The sequence below is a fragment of the Cyprinus carpio genome, chromosome B11, assembly GCF_018340385.1.
Source record: "Cyprinus carpio isolate SPL01 chromosome B11, ASM1834038v1, whole genome shotgun sequence".
Classification (NCBI taxonomy): Eukaryota; Metazoa; Chordata; class Actinopteri; order Cypriniformes; family Cyprinidae; genus Cyprinus; species Cyprinus carpio.
This window is the reverse complement of record NC_056607.1, coordinates 18,605,024-18,629,055: the sequence shown is the minus strand read 5'-3', so window position 1 is coordinate 18,629,055 and position 24,032 is coordinate 18,605,024. Positions and strand designations below refer to the sequence as shown.

Genomic DNA, 24,032 nt, shown 5'->3' with positions numbered 1-24,032 from the left:
TCATTAAGAGTGGAGAGCTTTGACAGGGTCATGATTGAGAGGCCTTACGCTGCTCTTTGAATGTCTAATCAAGCCACACTTCTTCCTCTGTGTAAAACACTGACTAATGGCGACTAATGGCACTCCATCCCTTCCGAGGTCGGCCTTCTCTGACCCTCAGATGGAGACCTGATCTGGGCTCCCCGTTAATTACACCCCAAGTTCATTAGAGCTGTTCGGCTCGCCCTCTGACCTTATCCGGCTTTATTGCGACTGTTACCTGCACCTACTCAAAAAAGAAAACAGTCATTCTATCCTCACTAAGAGCCCAGCAAAGGCCTTATTTAATCAATCAGGTCATTAACAGACCATTTCTCTGGGCAGGCAGAGAAAAAAAGAGTGGCTGAAGTGGATTTAAAGAGTGAGTTCATTCTTCACTTTGATGACGTTGAGGACAGCAGGGGGCGGGGCCAGAGGGGGCTGGCCATTATCTGCACTGATGTATCGATCCGGACCACGGCGCTGTGAATTAACACCTGCAAGAAAAGCATGAGAATTTAAAGTGTAATTGCTTAGCGCTCTTAATCTCCGCTGGAAGTAATCGATTGAGTGACGTTGAGAAAACATGGTGTGCTGCTGAATCCATCCTGGAGTCCCTGGTGTTTTCATATAAAATTCAAAGCTAAATGGGTGTGCCAAAATGACACTCTTTTAGGTGCTGTAATTGCCATTATTATTTGGGTGTAATACTTTACAGTTGGGTATATTTTACACTAAAATTAATTAAATTTAAAATAATAAAATAAAGTATTAAAACTAATAAAAATTAAATAAAAAATGATAATTTTAAGTGTTTAAATTAATTCAAAATATGTGCACATTTAATTAATGTACTTTATACACAAGACTTTTGTAAACGGTAACATGAATGCAAATGTGAATGTGTTATCTTTAAATAAGCTTTATTAATATTCACAAACTGTATAAATGTATTGTGTAAAATATAAAATGTAAGTATATAAGTATATACATTTTTTATATTATGTATTTATTAAAACTTGCTTCAACACCATGTGAAAAAAACTTTTTGTTATTTTTATTTCACATATTTAGTGAAACCATGCAACAATGCCATTCAATTTAATACACAAACAGTAATATGAATGTGAATGTATTGTCTTAGTTTTACTTTTAATATTCACAAGGATTATTTAGTTGTTTTTGTTTTTATTTTAAATAAGCTTTATTAATATTTAACAACTTTATAAATGTATTTAATATGCTTATTATGTAACATTTAAAGATTATTAAAATATAAAATATTGTATAAGTTTTTTTTTTGTTTGTTTTGTTTTTGATAATTTATCATTAATATTATAAATTGCTAATATATTTTGATATCCCTGGTGTCCTAGGCAAAGTTCATTTTATAAGAAAAAAGAAAAAAAAATTCTTCAGTGAAACCATGTAACTATGCCGTGTGTTGAATCTGTTCTTAGGGTTCCTCAAGGTGCTTCCTTTCACAAATGATTGACGGATACTTTGTCACTCTCAGTGTATATCTGTGCGCTTGTGTGTGTGTGTGTGTGTGTGTGTGTGCGTGTGCGTGTGCGTGTGTGTGTGTGGAAATGTCACCTCTGCATCAGTGATAGACAACATATTGTGATGTTAATGAAAGACCCTTTGACAGCTTGATTTATTTATTCCCGAGCAACAGACTACATTATCTGTTACCTGACAGTGCTGCCAACCTGCGTGCTGCTCGGGGTCACAGATCTACAAGCAAGTCACAAGGTCCACACCTGCTCCCAATCATCCAGTACTTATGATGATCAAGGACCTTCAGCAAACGCAACCACAAGCCATTACAACACAAACCAGAAAAACTGAAATCTAAATCAGCCTACCTCTACCAATACTTCTGCTCGGCAGCGACTCATGGAAGGCAGATGACCTGGAAAGTGAGACCTGGGCCCCATGGGTCCTGCTCTGCTCCAATAATCCACTTTTTCTTGCCCTCTTTTGGGAGGAAACACCATCCTGCTGAGGCTACGATGGCAAAAAAGTTGCTGGAGTTGTGACTTTCTGATGGTCGGTGGACCCAGAAGAGGGCGAGATGCCGGAGGGAATCGTATAAGGATCAAGGCCCGGTGAGAAAGGGCTGTCTTCAGGCTGAGAAGGTCACCTGAACGGAGTCTGGCATGAATCCAGACAGATAAAAGTCTGAGAGCAAAAGCACTGACCCTGGTGTCCTCTCTTGTGAGCTCTCTTGCCAAGTTTGGGATGGAAAGAGAGAGTGCGGGCCATCTGTCAGACGGGTCAAACGCTGGTGCTGTAGACATCAGACCATTTGTCTCACTTTGACTCTGCTGTATCCACACATTTAAGGACTGGCAGTAAGTGCTGGAAGTGTCTTCTGGAGTACTGAAGAATTTGGACAAAACCTGTTATGTTGCTCATGTTTTGTGTAAACTTGTTTTATCATGGGAACTTAGTATAAGTATACATTAGAAAAAGGTGTATAAATAAAATCATGTAGAATTGTATAATAAGCCATCACTTGAGTGGAAACAAAGCAGAGAGAAATAAATGTAGTAACATTCTGCTCATACAGTACAAGCCTGAGTGCCCTGAATACAATTCTTTTTTTCTTTTCTTTTTTGTACAAAAAAAGTCTCTCATTACATAGGCCAGAGTTTTAATCTAGGATTCGGTGATTCCATCGCTGCTCTGTTCCGTGGAATTGATTTCTTGGTCTCTTTTTTGCTTTTTGCAGGTATTACTTCACTATTTTTCAAATGGCTTCAACATTTAGAGTGTCTGAATATCAATCCTTCACTGCCTTGTAATAAAAAAGAGGCTTGTTGGCTCCTCTCGATGTATGAGCTCAGGAACATTAAATATGAGAACAAGCACCCTGTGGCAAAACACCTGTGCAATATCTGCACTCAAAAAAAATTGCAGCATTTCGTGCAAAGTGTGTCATTTTGCACTTCAGATCTATTTTTCACAGTTTCACTAAGTTTGACCACTCAGATGGGTGTTTTGAGTGTTGAAACATGATGGACAAGATGGACTATGATAACAAAACTTCTCATCTCTTCCGTGGATGACTAACTGCAGGTATTCGCCCTGCACAACAACACAATCCTAACTTTAACCTAAGAAGAACATGTATACACCCCCACTGACCGCTAATTGCTTTGTGATTAAGATGGTACCCAGTAAAACTGAGCTGTACAGGAAGCGGCAGGTAAAGGAGTAGGAAGAGTCTGTGGTAATCACTCTCCATCCCGTTCAGACCAGAGGGAGTTTAGTGTTTAATGAACCCTGGGCTAGTGTGTGCACCGCACATGAGAGTGAAGAATTATGGGACAGATAGCACAGTCAGAGTTTGCGTATCTGTTGCTACAGAATCTACAGAAGGTGGCATGGTCAAATCATAATCTGTGTGAATGCTTTCTGACCTATAGTGGAGCTTCATTGGGTGCCATGGTGTGTTTTGAATAAATAGTGATGTAATTTAAGAAAAAAAAAAATCTAGATATGTAGATAAATAAATATGTGACCTGCTCTGTCATTTTCAGTAGTTTTGACCCAGAAACACATTAACATGTTAGCTGTACTGATTTATTCAAACATAATTGAGGCAAAATATAACAGTTCAGTAATAATAGTAATAACGTTTTTACACTGTTTACCATTTTAGCATTATTCACATTTCTTAGGTTCTTTTTTTCACAATCTGAATGTCTTTCACAGATAGATGAACCAGTTTACTGAAATGAACCTTCCAAAAGAATCAGTTTGCTTAAAGGAATCAAACTTCCTACCACTACTTTCTTGAGGTATATTTAACACAAGGAGTTTTATTGGCATCCTCATGCAGTTTAAACACATATTGAGGTGGAAACTGTAACTGTAAGATGTAACATTTCATAGACTCTGATTTTCTATTCATGTTTATTATAGTAAAGAGAAAAAATTATAATTGGTTCACTTGTGCACCATGCTGCTGACATTCAAGGCTTGCTTTTTTTCTACACAACCAACATATGGAGATTACTTTTAAATGTAAGTTCTATCAAAATGCTGGATTTTGGATGTAACCCAGATTTTCCCACTTGCACACCTATACCGCAAGTGCAAACTGTGATTCAGGCTTTCATAGAAAAGTGAAAAAAGTAGAATAAAGGTTTCAAAAAGACTGAAAACCAGCTGTTAAAATCTGAAGGATGTAAAGCAGTGAGCTTAGAGTCTGTTTGTGAGGAGAAAGGAGTCAGGCTCTGCTGGGATTTAGCTCAGTAGTGAGCGATTATTGGGCTAAGACTTTATATTGATTAATTTTTACCTTTTAACCTTGATGACAGACAGCAAAGATAGTGTACAGAATAATGAAATCTAAGTTGGACTTTTAACCTTCAAATCCCAAACAATTGACCTCAGTAAATCCTCTTCACTGCAGCAGAAAAAAAAAAAAAAAATGGTTTGTTGGTCGACAGACCTAAAGAAATGATACATCAGTCTTCATTTACTCCTCATTTTGTTCCAAACCTGCATGACTTACTTTCTTCGGTGAAATTAAAAAATATATATTTTGGGATGTGTGTCAGTACAATAGAAGTAAATAGTAACTACCGTTTTTCTAAATGTGATATTTTGTGTGTAGAAGGAAGTAAGTCATACAAGTTTAGAACAGCATGACAATTTTCATTTTGAAAAGGTTTTTTTTTTTCAGGTTTGTTCAAAATTTTACCTTATGATCATAAAATAAAAATAAAGTAGGTAACATGAACAATGTGAGCTGAGATATAAACTGGATTTGACATAGACTGACTTAAATATTTCTTTTTAACTAAACGAGTACACTAACAGCTAGAGAATTGTCGATGTCTTAAAGGGTTGCTCCACAGCAAAATGAAAATTTTGTCATTAATCACTTACCCCCATGTCGTTCCAAACCCGTAAAAGCTTCGTTGGTCTTTGGAACACAATTTAAGATATTTTGGATGAAAACCGGGAGGCTTGAGACTGTCCCATAGACTGCCAAGTAAGTAGCACTGTCAAGGTCCAGGAAAGTATGAAAAGCATAGTCAGAATAGTCCATCTGCCATCAGATGTTCAACCGTAACGTTATAAAGCTGACACAGAAGAGCATATGCTGCCTGTGTACTGCTCAGATTTGTCAAAATGGCGCTACGCTGATTTGGAGAGACACAGAGGAGGGGAATTGTTGAATAAAGTTGTTATTTTTGTTTTCTTCGCGTACAAAAAGTATTTTTGTCACTTCATAACGTTACGGTTGAATCACTGATGGCAGATGGACTACTCTGATGATGCTTTTCATACTTTCCTGGACCTTGACAGTGTTATTTATTTGGCAGTCTATGGGACAGTCTCAAGCCTCCCTGTTTTCATCCAAAATATCTTAAATTGTATTCCGAAGATGAACAACGCTTTTACGGGTTTGGAACGACATGGGGGTAAGTGAATAATTTTCATTTTGGGATGGAGTATCCCTTTAAGGAATTCAACTTTTAAACTACATATTTGTATGACCAGCGCAGCAAAAATTGTTTTCCAAATCTTGGTTTAAAAAACACCTTTCATGTCTTTATACTGTGTTTAATTTAAAAAAATATGGCCATTGAAATGATTTCCCACTATAATTTTAGTGCGTTGGTTTGAAATAAAAGCTACACTAAAACTACAGAAAACATTTTGCGAGCTCGTTTCATCGAGGGAAAACACATTGACTCGAGGCAGCCTTCATTTCTGTCATCACCACGTGTCTTCCTCTCTTCCTCCTCCCTCTGTTGTGTGTAGCAGTGAATGCTCCCTGACACGTACACACACAAATACATACTCAAAACCCATGCTGATTACAAGTGGGGGTTTTCATGCTTTGCTTTTAGCCTGAGAGAAACTATTCAGTAAATGTTATTCATTGAATATTTATGTCAAAATATACTGAATGCCGTTTTAATTCAGTGTAATATCTAAGTCAAATATTTGGCTTGTTACGCTGCACTTTAACCTGAGTTACCACGTTACCAATTATAAACTAAAGAGTGCTCGCCTTATTAAATATTCATGCTCTTTGTTTAGTCACAGAAACTTTCACATGCTTCATCAGGTAAAGCAAAACAAGGCATAGCGGATTTACATGGTGACATTTCCACAGACGGACAATCAAATTAAAAACGGTCATATATTGTTGCTAGTTCAGTCAATTTGATTGACCTCATAAATATGCAAATAAGAATTGTATCCCAGGGTTTACAGAGGTGCTGTATGAAATCTTGAAACAGTTTTAGAATAGTCTTTGTTAACTGTTTAAAGTGCAAAAAGCCAAGAATTGTCACATTGATAAACATGAATTTAATAAATTTAGATATAGGGTGCAACACTGCTAAAGGTGCACCAGGTTAAAAGAAGGATTTGATTTTATTATCCTCTAAATCATCTGATTGCACAAAAATTTAACACAAAACTTTTTCTTTTACTGAACCTTAAAGTGGATTTTGTGTTAATTTGTGTTCGAAATGTAATGTAAACTTTTAAATCTCTAATGACTTTGCTGAAGTGATTGTTTTGAACAAGAAATTAATTTAGATATTATGCAAATTTAGATATTATGCAGAACATTCATAATTAATAAATACTAAGAGTAAATACCGAATGTTGGGTAAAACACTTCCCTTCCCTCTTCATACATTTATAAGATTTTTAAACAAAACAAATCACTTGTATTATTTTCCCAGAAAGTACATTGCACCATTACTGTTCAATAAAACCTTTTTTTTTCCTGCAGTCATGCACTATGGGAGTAGTGTAAACCCCGCTGTACACTATGTTTAATTTGTCCACATGTTTGAAACTCTTTTTCTTGGTGTGTGTGTGTGTGTGTGTGTGTGTGTGTTTAGCCTCCATCGTGATTGGGAAGTGGTGGTGTGAGATGGAGCCGTGTCTGGAGGGAGAGGAGTGTAAGACACTACCAGACAACTCCGGCTGGATGTGTTCCTCTGGGAACAAGATCAAGACCACGAGGGTGAGGGCTCGGAACATGCTGAACATCACTTCACACACATACAAACACACACATAATTTTTTTTTTTTTCTGAAAAAAATGATTCAGTTAAAGATTGTCTTATAAGACCAAGGGACACAAGTAACTGCACCTCACTAACCTGTTTATTCCTCATGATACCATGTGGCAGTAGAGCGTGTTCAGACAACACATCTTCTTCATTTAGTCCCTAATGCAGTATTATAAAGATGCTGTGCTGAGTTCAACTTAAGAAATAAGAAACTAAATACATTCAGGACATCAAGACACAAGTCAGACAAAAATAAACTAAACATCACAACTCTGACAGGAAGTACGCATGACACAATATTAAAACTTGATGAGCAGATCAGTATTCCCATACGCTGATTCAGTAGAGAGGTGACAGACAGCGGATCTGTGAGAGTCATGTGACAGTGAACACAAGTAGATAGTGTTACAGGGGGTTTGGTCCCTCCTTGGCATCTGCACGTGTTTAAACTATCCCAAGCCCTGCTTATCCGATGGTGGCTGGATGATTTTCGAGATTTCCCAGGTAAGATCATGCATACAAACCTAATGAACCAGAGAAACCATCTCTTGAATTATTAGTGTAAAAGTATATTTAAACAGAATGGATAAAAATGTGCCCAAATTAAGCAAGGAAAGTTTACATGTAAAGGAAAATTGACATTATTTACTCACACTCGTGTTGTTCCAATGCTCTTCCCTCACAACAATGGCAAGACTTGAAACTTTCAAGCTACAAAAAAATCAGAAGAAAAACAGACAAGTGCTATTATCGGCACCTTGTTTACTGATTATTCATAATTCAAAACTCAGTATTCACTGATAATCCTGCCCTAAAGCTCACGTCTAGACCAAGTTTGCATTCATTTTCGTACAAATTCAAAAATGAAATACCATGTTTGATTGCTACACACACAAGAATCAGTGGCGAAGCATCTAATGCACCATTTTGGAATATGGATTTGGGATGATGAAAACTTTGGTAAAGATGAATAATCTAAGTTAATGCTTTCTAAAGGTTCAGTCTTTACCTCACAAAAGCTAAAGTATTACAGTATATGGAACATAGCATACAAATCATGTCAACTACAACTTTTTCTTTTGTTATTTGGAGCTTGACAGCTCATTGTTTGGCAATAGTTGCGTAGCAGTTCTTCAAAGATTTCTGCTTTTTGGTTTGTGGTGACATGAAGGTGAGTAAATGATGACAGAATTGGCATTTTAAGGTGAATTCTTTCTTTATCTCTAATTGAGAATGAATAGACAAGAACTGTAAAGAAGCAACCAAATTTATGAATCTTTTCAAAGGTAGAATTTAGAGCACAGGTAAATGGGAAAGAAAAACCTTCACTTGATTTTAAACTTCCTTTTTTTTCTCCCTCATATCTTTCTTCCCAGAACACCCAGCCATATTCAACTTTTTAGCTCTGAGGGCCACCGAAGCTGGCTCGCCAGAAGCTCAGCGATGTCCTTCTCCTCATCAAGGTTGGCATTTCTATTTTTTTAAACATCTTGAGCCATATGATTAGGCTTGCACATTTTAATCACTGCTCATCAACATCATTACAGTCCCAAACATAATTATTGCTGAGTCAGTGTTTGTGTTTGTGAGTGTATTTATATGCTGCGGATGTTTAAAAAGCCACAAATATATTCCTCCTCCAGTACCTATTCTCTTGTCAGCGTAATTTATAAGTGTGCGCACACACAAACATAATGAAAAATGTGAACGCGGCAGTCGGCACAGTAATTACCGAATAGAAACCGATGAAGTAACAGATGCACAAGCAAACCGTCTTTGTCGTGTGAACTCCAAAACATACTGTGGCATTGTACTAATGCAGCATAATTGCGTGCATGCAAACACGCAGTCACACGCACCCAGGGACAGGCTCAAATTAATGAGCATGCAAACACACACACACACACACACGGCGAAAAGGGCTCAAGCATGACCATGTAGTTGGTAATAAGTGCATAATGCTGAAATCAGTATTTTTCCTCGTCGTTTTGTTTGTGGGTTCCCCAGTGTTATCCCATTTTCTTTGAGATGTGCAGGGTGTATTTGTGTCTGTGTGTGTGTGTGTGTGTGTGTGTGTGTGTGTGTGTGTGTGTGTGTGTGTGTGTGTGCATTTCCTGTAACCTCCTAGCCTGGAGTGTCTGATCTGCTTCACTGGAGAGTTGGTATCTGTTTGAGTCCAGCGCTGGCTTTCTATAAACACCTTTGACCATCTTGCTGGCTCGGTCACCTTCATCCCCCATCCCGACCCAGCACTCCCTCCCAGTTCTTTCAAACAATGTTTGTCTATGATCAGAACAAACAAAAATAAACCTAAATGCTAAAACCGTCACTTGCAGTATTTTTATTTTTTATTTTTTGCTCTGAAAACTACGGTTTAAGCACTCACGCTTACACACAAGCTTGTTTACTCACAAACGCTGGTGTGGCGTCCATTCTCGTTTTTTTAAATTGGCATGTGAGTAAGAAAAAGCCAAACGCGTGTGCCTGACACCCTTTTTTCTCTTTTTTTCTTTATGTCTTACAGAGAGGGACCCCTCCTTGACTGTAGCTCCAGACAAGGCAGGCCTCTTTTGAGGAAGGCACACAGTGAAAGAGGCTGAGAGACACCCTCACCCTCGCCGTGCATATACCTACTTATACCTGTTCCTAATGGCTATATCATTACATTCCTTAAAATACAACCAAAATCAATGCGTAAACACAAAGACAAGGTTTACATCGTCCCCCAGTTCATGTATCTTCATCTGCCTCATTTGAGGGAAGAGTTGGACTCAAACTGTATAGCTATTGTACAGCTGTGAGCCATTTTCTCCAGGCTGGATAAATCACCTCAGGACTGGCCCTTTAATCCAGCGTCAGAGGCCAGAACAAAGCATCCCAATCTCATTAGTATTTATAGGTATCCATACATACATTTGGATAGATGGTGAAGTGTACAATATTGACATATCGACAGCATCTAAACTATATTCAGGAATGCAGAGATTTAGAAACAAATATATGATCCCTTTATATTTATATTATACACATCTGTATAGTTAAAGTTTACAACTTTAGACATTTTGAGGACATAACCCCACAAAAAAATAAAAATAAAAAAGGCAGATAAATGTACAATGACAATAATTTTAATAACAATTTACCATACTATTATATTGATATTTTATTTATTATTTTTATTGCATTTATTATGATAGGACAGAGCAGAACTGACAGGAAGCAAAGTGAGATAGGGGCAGGAAAGTTTCCAGGAGTCAGGATTCGAACTCAGGACGCCCGTGGTGCAACGGTGCTGTATGTCGGCGTGCTGCCCACAAAGCTATCGGCACCGACTTATCAGTGTTGGGTGTAACTAGTTACTAAGAAATTAGTTACTGTACTTTAATTACTTTTCTTTATTTTTTCTTTAATTAAATTACAGTTACTTCTATGCAATTGAACTTAATAATGTGTATAGACTGTAGAACATTTATTTACAATACAATACAATAGTGGATTTAACATCAAAATTTTAAGTCTAACCTTAAAGTGCATGCTTTTTATGTACACTTCTCACTTAAATACTTTGGTGAGTTAATAAGAATATTGGGAACACTTTATTGTCCAAATCTCACTATTAACTAGTTGGTTATTTGCATGAATATTACTGGGGTATTGGCTGTTTGTTGTTACTTAAAAAGCACATATTAATGTCTTATTCTGCAAGACCTTATTCTAAATCCTTAATCCTACCCAATTCTTAAACTTAATTGTCAACAACTACTTTATTACGTATTAATAAGCAGTACTTATGATTATATTGAGACAAAAGTATACTGTAGTTAGTTAATAGTGACAATTGGACCCTTATCTAAAGTGTGACGAGAATAATCTATTATTTATTTGAAAGAATTTAAAGAACTGTTTCATGTCTATCCTCATTCATTAACTTTGATATAGAATTTAGAAAGTAATTAGTAATAAGTAATTAAATACTTGTTGGAGAGAGTAATTTGTACAGTAATCTAATTACACTGTTGAAGATGTAGTTAGTAGATAGTAATTAATTACTTTTTTGAGTAACTTACCCAACACTGCGACTTATATCAATATTTAAAAGTCTTTTTTCATGAAGTTGTTGGATAGAAGACATTGAAAACCAAACATTGTATCGCTTAAAAGTTTCAATGATACAAAGTCACAGTGGAAGGGTCGAATTGTCTTTGAGTTAAACTGTGGTCTTTCTCACACAAATCTATCAAGTTTTATGGGGACTTGAAATGTATGAATAGAATGGATTACATGTTTTATTATTATTATAATTATTATAGAGTATTTGGCATTCTTTACTTACTTTAAAATGACTTGAATATGGCAGCAGAAATTGTAAAGCAGGTTGAGATAAATGCTTTAAATACAGTAAATGTGATGGCATTATATTTTATAAATCTACATATTTCATAAATCTCTTCATTTGTATACAGTAAAGTCAACCTATTAGTTCCATTAATTCAATATTATATTAAGTTCAGAAACATTTCATACGTCTAAGGTTGTTTATATGTTAAATCTAAACATTTTAGATATTGTCAATGTTAATATTGTACATTTCTGTGTCTAAGTACATGTGCAAAACTGTACATGTCCTAGAACTACATTTAATGAGATCACATTGTGATAACGAGTGTGAGTAGTCAAATCCAACCAATTTGTCCACTAAACCGGCTTTTTTTCCCCTGCATTTTCCACAAATACTTTTACACGTAAAAAGTATGTTTAGTTCTGAGAAATTGTAATGGCTTGCTGTTTCCTCTCCGTTTCCTCATTTGTCTTTGAAACACACGTTCTTAACAGGAGGCTTTTTACTAGATACCTGTACTGTTTAAAGAATCCCATCTGTGTGGATTTTCAGAGCAAAAGTAATCTGCCAAGTGATGGTTTAAGATTAAATCACATGATGATTAAGTCAGTTTGTCCCAAGAGTGCTGTTGAACCCAGAGCTTTGACTGTATCTGTATCTCTTTCGGCTGTCAATGTCACATTAAATTAATTCTAACACATTCATGCTGTCTGGAGTCTTGCTGTATGCTATCCTCATTTAAAAGTCACATTCAACAGCTGCATAACCTAAATCATATTACATTTTTAGCGCATAGAGCATGCACAACAAAACTGAGATATCATTTGAGAATTAAAATGCAAATAGTACAATGAATGTCTTTGGGATGTGCTTTAAACCCTGGATCCAGCCAATCACTGGAAGCTGTAGCAGACAGTAGAGGACACCTGAGCAGAGATGGAGGCAATATGGCAGCATTTGCATAGATTCCAGTATAACTAACCACACTGGGAGACACAGAGCCATGCATGCTAGCAGACAGCCGAAAACAAATTGCATCAGGGTCACAATTCTGCTGCTTGCATTGTATGTGGGGGTTGGAAGTTGCACAGCATGCAAAAGCTTTTATTTGGAGAGGAAAGACAAGGAACATCCGGCTTACGACAAAGAGCTGTCAGCTAATGTTTACATGTATATAAAACAAGAATTTAAGTCCTGTAAATCGGCTTATTTTACACAAAGAGATTTTTGCATCCTTTGTCAAAGAAGCAGCTGTTTTCCCTGTCTCATGTTAGCATTGGTGCAGTGCCACAGAAGTGCAGGATATTACTGATGTTAGCCAGGGTGCTGTGTTTGGTTGTCATTGGCTGGCTAACCTCTTTTGATTGGCATGAACTGGTCCCTTTCCAGAAGGGATCTGTTATGATGGACAGCTCCTCCTCTGCCGTGCCTTGCGCAGGATGATGGGAGCATGCGGACCGTAACTCTGCCGCATGATAGCTGTCTGTCTGTTGGGTTATAGGGTGCCCCAAGGGGTGCTTCTAATTTCTGTCCCCAGTCACTCTCTCTGTCTCTGTCTATGTCTCTCTCTCAATCTGTAGCTCACACCTGGCTGCCTTCCTTCTCATCTAGACAGAGAAATGTCAGCATATTCTTTATGTGCTGAGGGCGAAGCCACAGGCTTGAGCATTTAATTAGCTTCATTGCACTACTGACATCACAACTTTATGATAAAAACACCACCTAGCTCTGAGTGGGATGTATTGATTGATGGATGGATGATTGGATGATTTTGAAAATATTGTACAGTAGGTAGACATCCAAAACGTCACTTCTACCGCCGCTCGTACCGCCGCCGCGGCGTCTGCAAAGTACATTTGCAGCTTTTGACCGCTGAGTGGCGCTTTAATCACAAGCTTTTCAAACAAGCGCATCAAAGCACATTTTCGCAAATAGACGTCAGTTTTGCCTTGCTAATGTGTTACATTTGACGGCTGCAGTCAGGGAAAATGAAAGAAAAACACTATAGTTAAAATATTTAATATTCACAGATGAAAGTTTGGTGATTATGAAGTTATGTGCATTTCTTAGAACGAATTCAGCAGGATAAATGTCAAGCCTGTGCCTGAGCCTGTGCTTATATTTTCTCTAAGCTACACAGTATTACACCATATTTTAGATTTGACACATTTAATAGGTGTGCAGTATTATTTATATAATATGAATTATGTGTTATATTATTCAAAAGAAATTGTGGTTTACTTTGCATCAGAGCATTAAAAGTGGCTATTTTAGTGAGCTAGGCTACATGGATCTATATGCAAAATGTCAATATTCTCATATATTAGGCCTATATTTTAATTTATATTTTAAAATTCTTTTAATAAAACAACATGTATTTTTGTTATTCGTAACCTGTCCTTTATTTTGACAGACAACTTCTTGGGAAAACATATTTGTCTGTAAGAAATTGTTGCGTGTTTTATAAATTATTTTCTTTATTTTAGTAAAACGTGAGGCACTGTATAATTTCGTTCCCATTATTTAGGCCTAATTAAAACAAGAAACGAATAAATTAAACCTGCACGATTTAGCTAAATCATTGAAATTCTAAAGAATGGACGGATTAATAAAACTTCCTCACGATTAAACTCAAGTTCTCTCATTATAATCACCAAAGTTCAAATGATGTAAAAAAGAGCTTCATTAATAGACAACTTCAGTGATTTTAAAGGGAGCCGCCGCTACTTGCTTACATAGAATTTAAGTTAAAAAAAAAATAAAATTGCAGCCGCATTTAAATGCATGTATTTAAAATGTCTGCATGCAAGAGTGATTCTGAGTGCATGCGCAGCATTTATTCTTATTTGTTTTATCTTCATTACAAATCTTGTTTGGTTTTATTTTGGATAATTGCATGTAAAAATAATTTACGTTGTAATGCACATGCAAAATGTGAATAATTATTCATATTTAAGTGTTTGTGCGAAAATTATTAATGCGCATGCAGGACAAGGAGGCGCCCTCTAGATCACTTGAATTTTTTGCTGATAATGAATTAACCTAAAATTGTGGTGTCTCACATACATGATAAATATATCTACAGAAAGCTTGAAATGTCTTTTAAACAAATCAATTCAGAACGAAAGCATTATGTAATCTGTGACGTTGTATTTCTCTTTAAATGCGCGTTCATGTGGAGAGAGTCAGCACTGTGAATTTCATCTTGCAGCCGACAAGAAAACATTTGTTATTAATAAATAATTAAAATGTCTCCTTTTTTTTACAATTATTGGGCTACTTCTGCTAATGCATGTGCTTGAGCGCGAAATATATTAAGGCTCATTATGGATTATAGATGTAAATGTAGCCTAGTATAATCCTGCGATAAGTTGAATAATGACAAATGAACGACTAGTTACTAGAAAAATCTTACATGGGAGGCAGACCTATTAAATAGCCTCTAGACATCTCTGTTAAAGTTTTTAAAGCATTTTATACGCGTTTGCATAAATTCTTCTTTCAGAACGGTCTTTAATGGAGAGATGCTTTAACACTGATTTTTCCTCTGAAACACAAAAAACGAAAATTGAAATAAAATTGATTCCTTCTCTGCAGATATTGTTGCCTCTGGTTTGTGCATTGTAAATAGGCTACCAAAAAAAAAAAAAAAAAAAAAAAAATAATAATAATAATAATAATAATGTCTCCAAAAACTCCAAAATGTTTTTTTGTCATGTCTGTAACGCATGTGTATTCCCAAATCTAAAAAAGCCTATAAAACATCAGACGGATCATACTGATGTCTGGACTCTGTTTGGGATTTAGAAAAACATAAAGAGATGGTTCAATATATTGGTTATAGGCTACATTCTTTGAGAATTTATATTTCATAGTCTAAAAAAAAATATTGTTTAGACGAAACAAAATAAAATTAACGCAACAGTTTGCGAATTTATTTATTTATTTATTTTTGAGTTAAGGCAACTTCCTCTGAAGTTATAATAACTAAAAAACTATATTTCGCTATACATTAGTCAACATTTGAAGTGGATCAAAACCTTTCTTCAAAGTTGCCCTACAACCAAAATCACGAGTCCTATCTAAACCTGTTCTGCAAGTTTGATACCCTCATAAGACACTGTCCATATGAAAGAACAAGAGATTCACACCTTTATCTCGACCCCCCACAAGCGATACAGAACTACCCCAACCCCCTCCAGCTGAACTGAATTCGGTCTGTTTGTTGGCTGTGAGGAACGCTGTGTTGTCATGTTACTGGGTTGAAACATGCCTGCACTCACAGCAGCCCTACTCTTTTTATTCATTATTTTCCCGCAGCCAATATTATTGTTTTCACAAGACCATAATAATAACAAATTATCAATTGATAATTAATCATTATTTTACGAAAATCATTGTTATTTGTGAACGTAGCGTTTGCGGAAGGCTTTAAGACCAAGCGGAGTCCTCCATCAGCTGCTCCCGCTACACAGCGCGCGTGACTCGCGCTAACTGACCCAGCTTCACCGTCCGCAAGTAGCAAGACAGAAAAACATTCAGTCTACCTGGAGGAAGACGTATTTCATTGTAAATTAATGCTGTTAAATAGAGAGTTAAATAGAGAGAGAGAGAGAGAGAGAGAGAGAGAGCGAGAGAGAGAGAGAGAGAGAGAGAGAGAGAGAGAGAGAGAGAGAGAGAGAGAGAGAGAGAGAGAGCGAGAGAGAGAGCGAGAGAGAAAGAAAGAAAAAAAAAAAACACGTGTTGGGCTATTCCTAAACTTGGAGCTCATTATTGAAGTACAAATCCAAACACCAGAAGCAAACTCTCAGTGTTCTTTCATTGAAAAGTCATTTTGTTTATTCACAGGCTATATGGTTGAAATAATATTTTAGTTCAAAAAACTTAAGTGCCATTGTTTAAAAATAACATTGTTATAAAAATGCTTTATTGGCTAACGTTTCTAGACCTTCAGTTGTTATGCTTTAAAATCCCATAACATTTGTAATTTCACAGTATTTTCACCTCCTAAATCACTAACCTTTAAAGTCACAATTCTATAACGGTCAAATTTGCTCAGGCCGATGGCACTTTTAATTACATTATTATTATTTTTTTTTTTTTACACTGTTTTTAGAATAATTGTAGCTTACATAAATAGGTGAAGCAAAACAAATATGAATAATATTTGGATCGTCTCTCATTTTTTTCCCTTATTTTCTTAAAGAATAAACACTTATTTTTCTACAAGAATAAACATGATAACATATTATTAATTCATAGAAATAATTTAAGCAATTAAAACCTGATAACATATTATTAATTCATAGAAATAATTTAAGCATTTAAAACCTTTTTTTTTTAAAAACTTGAACTTCAATACTATTAAACTGACTTTAAAATCTCAAGGAGTTTATAAGTTAAAAAGGGTAAAATGTCACAGTGCATGTTAAATAGCCTAAATGAACTTGTGTTAACAATATAATTAGAACTAACAATATAATTCGATTTTTTTTTTTTTAATGAACAATTCCTGTATAAAATGGGACAGCAACCTTTATATCAAACATTTTTAAATCGTCCACAGCTGCAACGCGCGAGGCAGGTTGAGCGTGCGAAGTGAATGTGCTGCACAAAGTAATTTTCAGATGCAATGAAAATAAAAAAAATTAAAAACACTGGATAGCCTAGATTAGGCCCAGACTCTGTTCCTAAGTATATAATAATTATAATTACCCCACAGTAACAAATTTTAACCGATTAATCGCCTACGTTTGCTGCATGTTATTTTATTTATTTATTTATTTATTTTTTAAAACAGGCTAAAAAATAAATTAAGTTTGTGAGAGGAAAAAAATATATATAAGTCATGTATAAGTTGCATTTTATTACACTTCAGAAATAATAACGGCTGGCCTAATGTGCCAACAGGATATTTTTTAGTTCTCTTCACTTTACAACAAATCCTTTAAATGTAACAAATTTATCAGAACAGAACAATAATTACAAATATATAATTCTAATGGATAAATAAAATTGCAGTATATAATAATATAGGCTTAACTATAAACAAACAAACAAAAAATTAATGAATAATAATTTAAAGCGAACCATAAGGTAAGGTTGGGCTCTCATTCGGGAGAAATCTAAACGTTTCCATATTCGTGATGTTGCCTATTTCAAGCTCAAATATTATTCATTAGGAAAAAATAGGCTTTGTAGTTCACGCGTGTTTCAGTATCGACGGAAAAAAAAAATAAAAAATCATAATTAACAAAAATATGCCAAAGTGGACCGCTGCTCGCGCCGAATGGCACGGTCAACGGATACTGATTCCAATGAATGTGCGCGATGCACCAGCGCGATCAAACAGCTGAAACAGAAAATACAAAATTTTTGGTCACACAGTAAAGGCATAATTCAAAAATGCAAAGTGTTAGCAGTTTGAAAAATCAAGAATAATAACAGAATTAATCATAATAATTGCTAAATGCTGGACCGTTCTCATTTCTATCTGCAAATGGAACCTGAAGGATTTTTTTTTAAACCAAGAATGAACCGAAATGAAAACATTTAGCTTTTTATCCGTATATATAGGCCTTATATTTAATGACTGTTTAATAACAATAGCAACCATAAGATCCTTTGTGTAAAGGTCTTCTTTTAATTTTTGATGAGTAGACTGTAGCCTAAGACTATCCTACATTTTGAAATTAACTCACTGTACATTTTTTAATGTTTTTTTTTAAAGATGGTACAATGTTATATCATAATGTTATTGTTGTTTTACCTCCTCCTTTTATCTCATTTTACAGTTACATTCAGTTCGCAATCCGTCCCTTTGCGCCACCTGGCGGTAGTTTCGCGAATGAATTTAACACACGACTGACTTGCCGCGGCGGTACGCGCGGCGGCATTACTCATTTTGGTTGTCTACCATCTGTATGTGTAACAATAATGCCAGTAAAGTACTTCTTTAGACAGACAGAAAGAAACAGACAGACAGTCAGAGAAACAGAGATCTATCTATCTATCTATCTATCTATCTATCTACCTCTGACTGTCTGTCTGTCTGTCTGTCTGTCATCTTATCTACCTATCTGTCTGTCTGTCTGTCTCTCTATCTATCTATCTATCTATCTATCTATCTATCTATCTATCTATCTATCTGTCTATCTGTCTACCTCTGTCTGTCATCTTATCTATCTGTCTGTCTGTCTGTCTGTCTGTCTGTCTGTCTGTCATCTTATCTACCTATCTGTCTGTCTATCTATCTATTTATCTATCTATCTATCTTTCTATCTCTGTCTGTCTGTCTGTCTGACTGTCTGTCATCTTTATCTATCTGTCTGTCTGTCTATCAGTTGGTCGTTCTCTACCTAACTTCTCATTTATCTGTCAGATAGATAGATAGACAGACAGACGGACAGAAAAACACTCAGCAGTGGTGTCATAATACAGTATATGTGGCGTGTTTGAGATTGATATTAAACATTGATTGTGTGAGGACTGCGACATGTTTGTTCAGCAACAAGCTTTTCGGAAGCACATCAAAAGACGATTTGCACTGACATAAGATTGGCTAATCGTTAGTGACTGTGGCTGTTATCGTGCATTTCCTCCAGTCTGAGAAGACAAATCATTAATAACGGTCTGAGTGAAGCACAATGTAGCATTGAGAGCAAGACACACTCACCAGACAGACCAAATAGGGGTCCCTGAAGTCACAAAGAGAGAGAAAGCGAGGGACGGAGAAACAGAAAGGAAGAAAAGAATCGTATTTCCCTCTTGGCAATGCTACTTAGCTCTTTTCACTGTGCAGTGTAAACAGGGAACATACAGAGATGGCAGATGGGCAACTGAAAACATTACGCATTCTGTGCCAATCGGTCCATTTACAGTATAGACATGTTACAGTAGACAAATCATCTACACGCAAACAATAGTTCCACAGTTCAAAGGAGCTTTCTTTGCTGGTTTGAAAATCTGGGATTCGTTCTTCACAAGCATTTCACCTTTGTTCTAAGCATGCATGTGTGTTTTCTCTCCCTTTTTGTCTGTTTTTAGATTCATCCCCGGACCTAACAAAGAGCTCCTTCACAGGCAGTGAATGTGGATTCTTTCTGTCAGAATGGACGAAACCATTCATTCCAAGGGGTGTTTGATTGGATTACCTGTGACTGAACAATAAAGAAGGACATTCTTAGGGATAAAGACAAGATTTGCTCTTTCAGTGCCAAGGAATATGACAAATAGAAATAAAGCAGGCTAATCTGTGTTTTTGATCAATGAGCCCAACACTGCAGACTCAACCGTGTCCAATTCTCTCGATTTTCTGCGTTTCTCCCCACCACCTTCCTCTGCTTCTAAACTCATACAGCTTAGGGGAGCCGTTTACTGGATTTCAAATTATATTTGATATATTTGAAAACTTTATGTCCCTAGGTAAACTGGACAATCCTGATATAAGCTGTGAATGACTGTATGAAGGATCATGGCGGATAAGCACTGGTCTGTGAAAATGAGGTGGAAATCAATAGGAGATTTTTTTTTTTTTTTTTTCATCCTGCTACCAGTTTGATGTTCTGTGTCCACGCTGGCTTTGGTAAAAGACTAGGAGCTCATGAAGCCCTGCTATTTCCCTCCTCTTCTGAGTTTACCGCTCACCGCTAGTGTCCACATGCTGTCCATTTGGGAGATCCCCCAGGTCAAAGGTCACCTCACCGTCTACACCTACTTGGGCCAGATATCTTTTTATTTGTCGGCATGCTCAGTGTATTTTGTGGGAGCTTTGTATTGAAAGTAACTGTATATATTTCTGTATATATACATATAGATACATATTAAAAGACATCATATGGCGATCTATCATGCCCTAAACCTGTTCAGTGGGTTTGAATTAAGACTGTATTCATGGTTTTTGTTTCCTTGAACTGCTGGATTAATCCCTAATTTAAGGCTATCTGTGGAAATACATATTCTCTTGATGTAATGGAAATCTAGCATTTTTTGCTTGATTGAAAATGTAAAAAAAAATTAAAAAAAAAAAAACAGAGGAAAATTCACTAAACAGTTGCAACACAATATTTCAGCGCAAACATCTTTAGCGCTAAAATAGCCCTGAGCTGTAAGTCATTTGTTTTCAGCCCAACCAAACAAGTTTCCATACAAATTAGACTTATAATAGATTGCTGCTTATTCACAAAACTCTAGTGCTACTACCGCTGGCGGAAATCAGATGGAAAATGACTTTATGTACATTTTCTACAGATCATAAAAACAGTAATTCAACAAGTAATGAGCAAATAATGGAGAAGAGCAGATGTGCGGAGTGGTCGACCACACTTGGTGCTGTACGGTCCCATTAAAGTATGTCAAATTATGATAGTGTATCCACTGTATCCTCCACAACCACAATGCACAGAAGCAACCCGCAAATTTGGGAATTGTGCCATGCAGATTTGTGGGTGCTTTTGTTCTATTATCTATAGTTGCATAATTCTGAATCGGGCAGTTAAACACAACAAACAATGTAATTAATTGCCTCTGTCAGCGGGTGCAACTCATTCTTAGTGAATTTCCCAAAGATATCAGTCTGTCGGCCCAATAAAAGAGGCCACAGTCACCTACTGGAACTCATATTACCATCATATAGGCAGGTCTAACTCCAGTTCAATCCAAGTTTGTTCTATGCTGTTCTGAGAATAGGTAGGCTTCATTATGCTTGTGTAGGTTTCATAAATACAAGACAATAGAAAACATTCATTTTGTTAAAGGTGATCACCATGATAACCAAACACTGAATCTGTGTCACTGAACAGAAACCTGAATCAGTTCAGAAAAATGAAGCCCTAATTTGGTAGGGTCTTTGCAGTAGGGAACATTTGTTGTTTTTTACCATCTTAACAATTACCATACCTCCACATGAATTATGTGGAAGATGGCCATTCAGAATGTCACATTAAACATGCTTTTAGTTTTCTGTGTAATCCAGTTTCAATGGTTGGCAAAAAAGTGGGCTTCATTTCTCTTTACTGATATTAGTAGACATGCCACTACAGTAGCTTTGGTAGATAAACATGCAGCCTTATCAGAAGCAAATCAATATTAAAATGGTTTTCTATAAACTGTGTCTACCTTTATGTCTCTATCAGTAATGCTGTTCTCTGTTGATAAGCATGTTTTATCCATTTAATTACACACGCTGACGTTTTATGTCATCTCTTGGTTTTGGGGAATATTTATGTTTTAAACAGACTAGAAGTCTCAGTAAACAATTAATTTTTAGTTTCTCACACTGATAATCATTTAGTGAAAGAATAGAAGGGAAAAACTATGTTGAGTCACTTAGACATTTTAGACACAGTTTTGCAATTACTTGCTTATTTTGGTCCACTAAAATAATTATAGAAATGAAAATAAGTCCAAAAATGAAGCCACAGCAGAACAGTTGCACATTTCCAGGAAACACACAGTAGTGTCCTTCCTGAATGAATCAGTGTTTTTGAAGGCATTGCTTGAGTGAATCATTAAATGACTCACTCACAAAAATTGCGTTGTTCCTGAATGAATAAAAGGTTTTTTTGCCGCCAGCTACTGGCATTACAATGTAACCTGCAGGGGGAAAAAAAATCAGAATGACTGTCTGAAATCAGATTGGAGAATCAGAACTAACTGTTGTATAATTATGTCTTTCAAAGTTTTCCTCTCAAATAGCAAAGCTGGCCTCCACTGTTTTCTCCACGATTTTCACAATCGGGGCTGAGAACTTGTCTTCAACAATGAATCATTACACAGATATTCTGCAGTTTGATTTGTGTATATATACTGTAAACATACAGAAGATGAAAATCCATATTGTGGGCATTATTCAAATGCTTGCTCATGAGGTACTTTGATGTATGTGTAATCATGGTAAATATGCCCTATCTAGTGAAGCCTTTTAAACAGGAAAACATATTCAATGGTAAAGCAAGATGTGCATCTTTGCCTACAGGGCAGTGTTTACATTCTGTATATACAGACATAACTGGATCTTTGATTTATTTAATTCCCTGTGGCAGGCTGCATTTATCAGCATTGCCCATTTTGTTAACTTATTCAATTAGAATACAGATTTCCAGTTCTACACCAAGAATATTCCCATCTGACTCCCATAATAAATCTTCCTCACTGAAATTCTTCAGGTTTGCTTCCTCTTCTCATCAAGTACCATATTATTAATCATTTAATATAAAAAACTTTTTTGTTTCAAGTCATTTTTTCTATCAGCTAAGTCACAGAGGGCCAGAGATTGACAGCTACATCGATCTCCAAGCAGTTTTCCCAGAATGCTAAGCAGGGAATTACAAACAAATAGCTGTGTTTTCTCTTCTTCAATGAGGCGTTACCTCATTTTGTTGTTGTTTTTCTATCTAAAAGGATACAGAGCAGCTCAGAGCCTCCGTGTGCATTTAATGCCTTATAGGAACCAGGGACCCAGCAGCAGACCTTTCACGAGAAAGATGCCGCCGCTGAGACAGAGTGGAGGGAAAAAAAGTATGTAAATGGGAATCCAGGGATTTTTTCGTTGTGTATTAAGGGTTTTAATGTGGATGGGTCGTAATAGGTGCTTTGGGATGGATGCTTAAGGAAGAGCTCTCAATTCTCTTTCATGCATTTGCTTTTTCTGGGTACGAATGCTGGAGTCTTGCTGTGAAGAGAACCCTGCTTCTTTTTAGAGTGAGAACTGCCTTTGCATAGATAACAGAATGCATTTACCACCACCCAATTCTTTGTTATTTTGCTGAAGAAACTTCAATCGAGTTCTTAGAAGAGGCTTCTGGTCTTGGGTTCCCTCATATTTATTTATAACCACCCATTGTATGATTATTAGAATGGAATGGTTATTGTACATTACGACATCACAGGCCATGTTTACAATGACTGCGATAATAAATGCTATTGACAGTACTTTGAAAAGTAAACTGCCTTAATGCAAATATAGTCATATTTGGAAGAAGCATAATTGAATAAAAGGAATAATTTCCCCAAAAATAAAAATTCTGTCATTGTCTCATTCCAAAGCCAAATTACTTTCTAAAGTAGATATTTCTTGTCTGTTTAATGAATGTAAGTGTTATTTTGGACAACGCTGATTTTCAATAATCATTTTTAAGTTAAGTCATACAGCTTTGGAATGACGTGAGGGTGAGTAAATGATGACAGAAAAGTTCTTTGCTCCATCTGAAACCCCAAAGGCAATGTCTTCTTATTGTGACATCACAATCAGCCTAAAAAGAGGGTAAATCTTCAACATCAAATGATTAACAAGTTCAGGACTGTCAGAGACTATGATCATGATAATACCTTTCCACTCCGGTTTATTCTCTCCCTTGTGTTCCCTCAAAACAAACTAAAGTTGAAATGCACAAGGCATGAGACAGGACAAACTGTGAAATCCATCATTTTCTTCTTGAGTGGGTCTGTGTAAGACATGACAAGTCCTGTCCCTTGTGGGACACACAGAAAATTGCGGTCACTGTCTCGTGCAAGATTTCATCCTTCCACCATCCTATTAAGCTCAGAGTAATATTTCCACAGGTTTCACAGAGTATCAGTGAGATGTCATCTGAGAGAACTTAAATTGTACAGCA

The 24,032-nt window shown here is 36.2% G+C and overlaps 1 protein-coding gene across 4 annotated transcripts in view; it reads left to right on the top strand.

Annotated features, from left to right (window-relative positions):
• Nucleotides 1-21,527, top strand: part of LOC109061207 (chemokine-like protein TAFA-1) — a 171,478-nt gene extending 149,951 nt beyond the window's left edge. For 2 of the 4 annotated variants that reach the window (XR_006155913.1, XR_006155912.1), the window contains exons 4-6: nucleotides 6,906-7,030; nucleotides 8,456-8,542; nucleotides 19,465-21,527. Coding sequence is in view for 1 of the 4 variants with exons in the window: in XM_042734414.1 (XP_042590348.1) it covers nucleotides 6,906-7,030; nucleotides 19,465-19,482 (143 nt within the window). In the remaining 3 variants the exon portion in view is untranslated. Of the gene's footprint in view, nucleotides 1-6,905; nucleotides 7,031-8,455; nucleotides 8,543-9,603; nucleotides 12,119-19,464 lie in introns of those variants that run through there. The other 2 variants (XR_006155914.1, XM_042734414.1) reach the window with 2 other exon arrangements.
• Nucleotides 21,528-24,032: the final 2,505 nt, after the last annotated feature.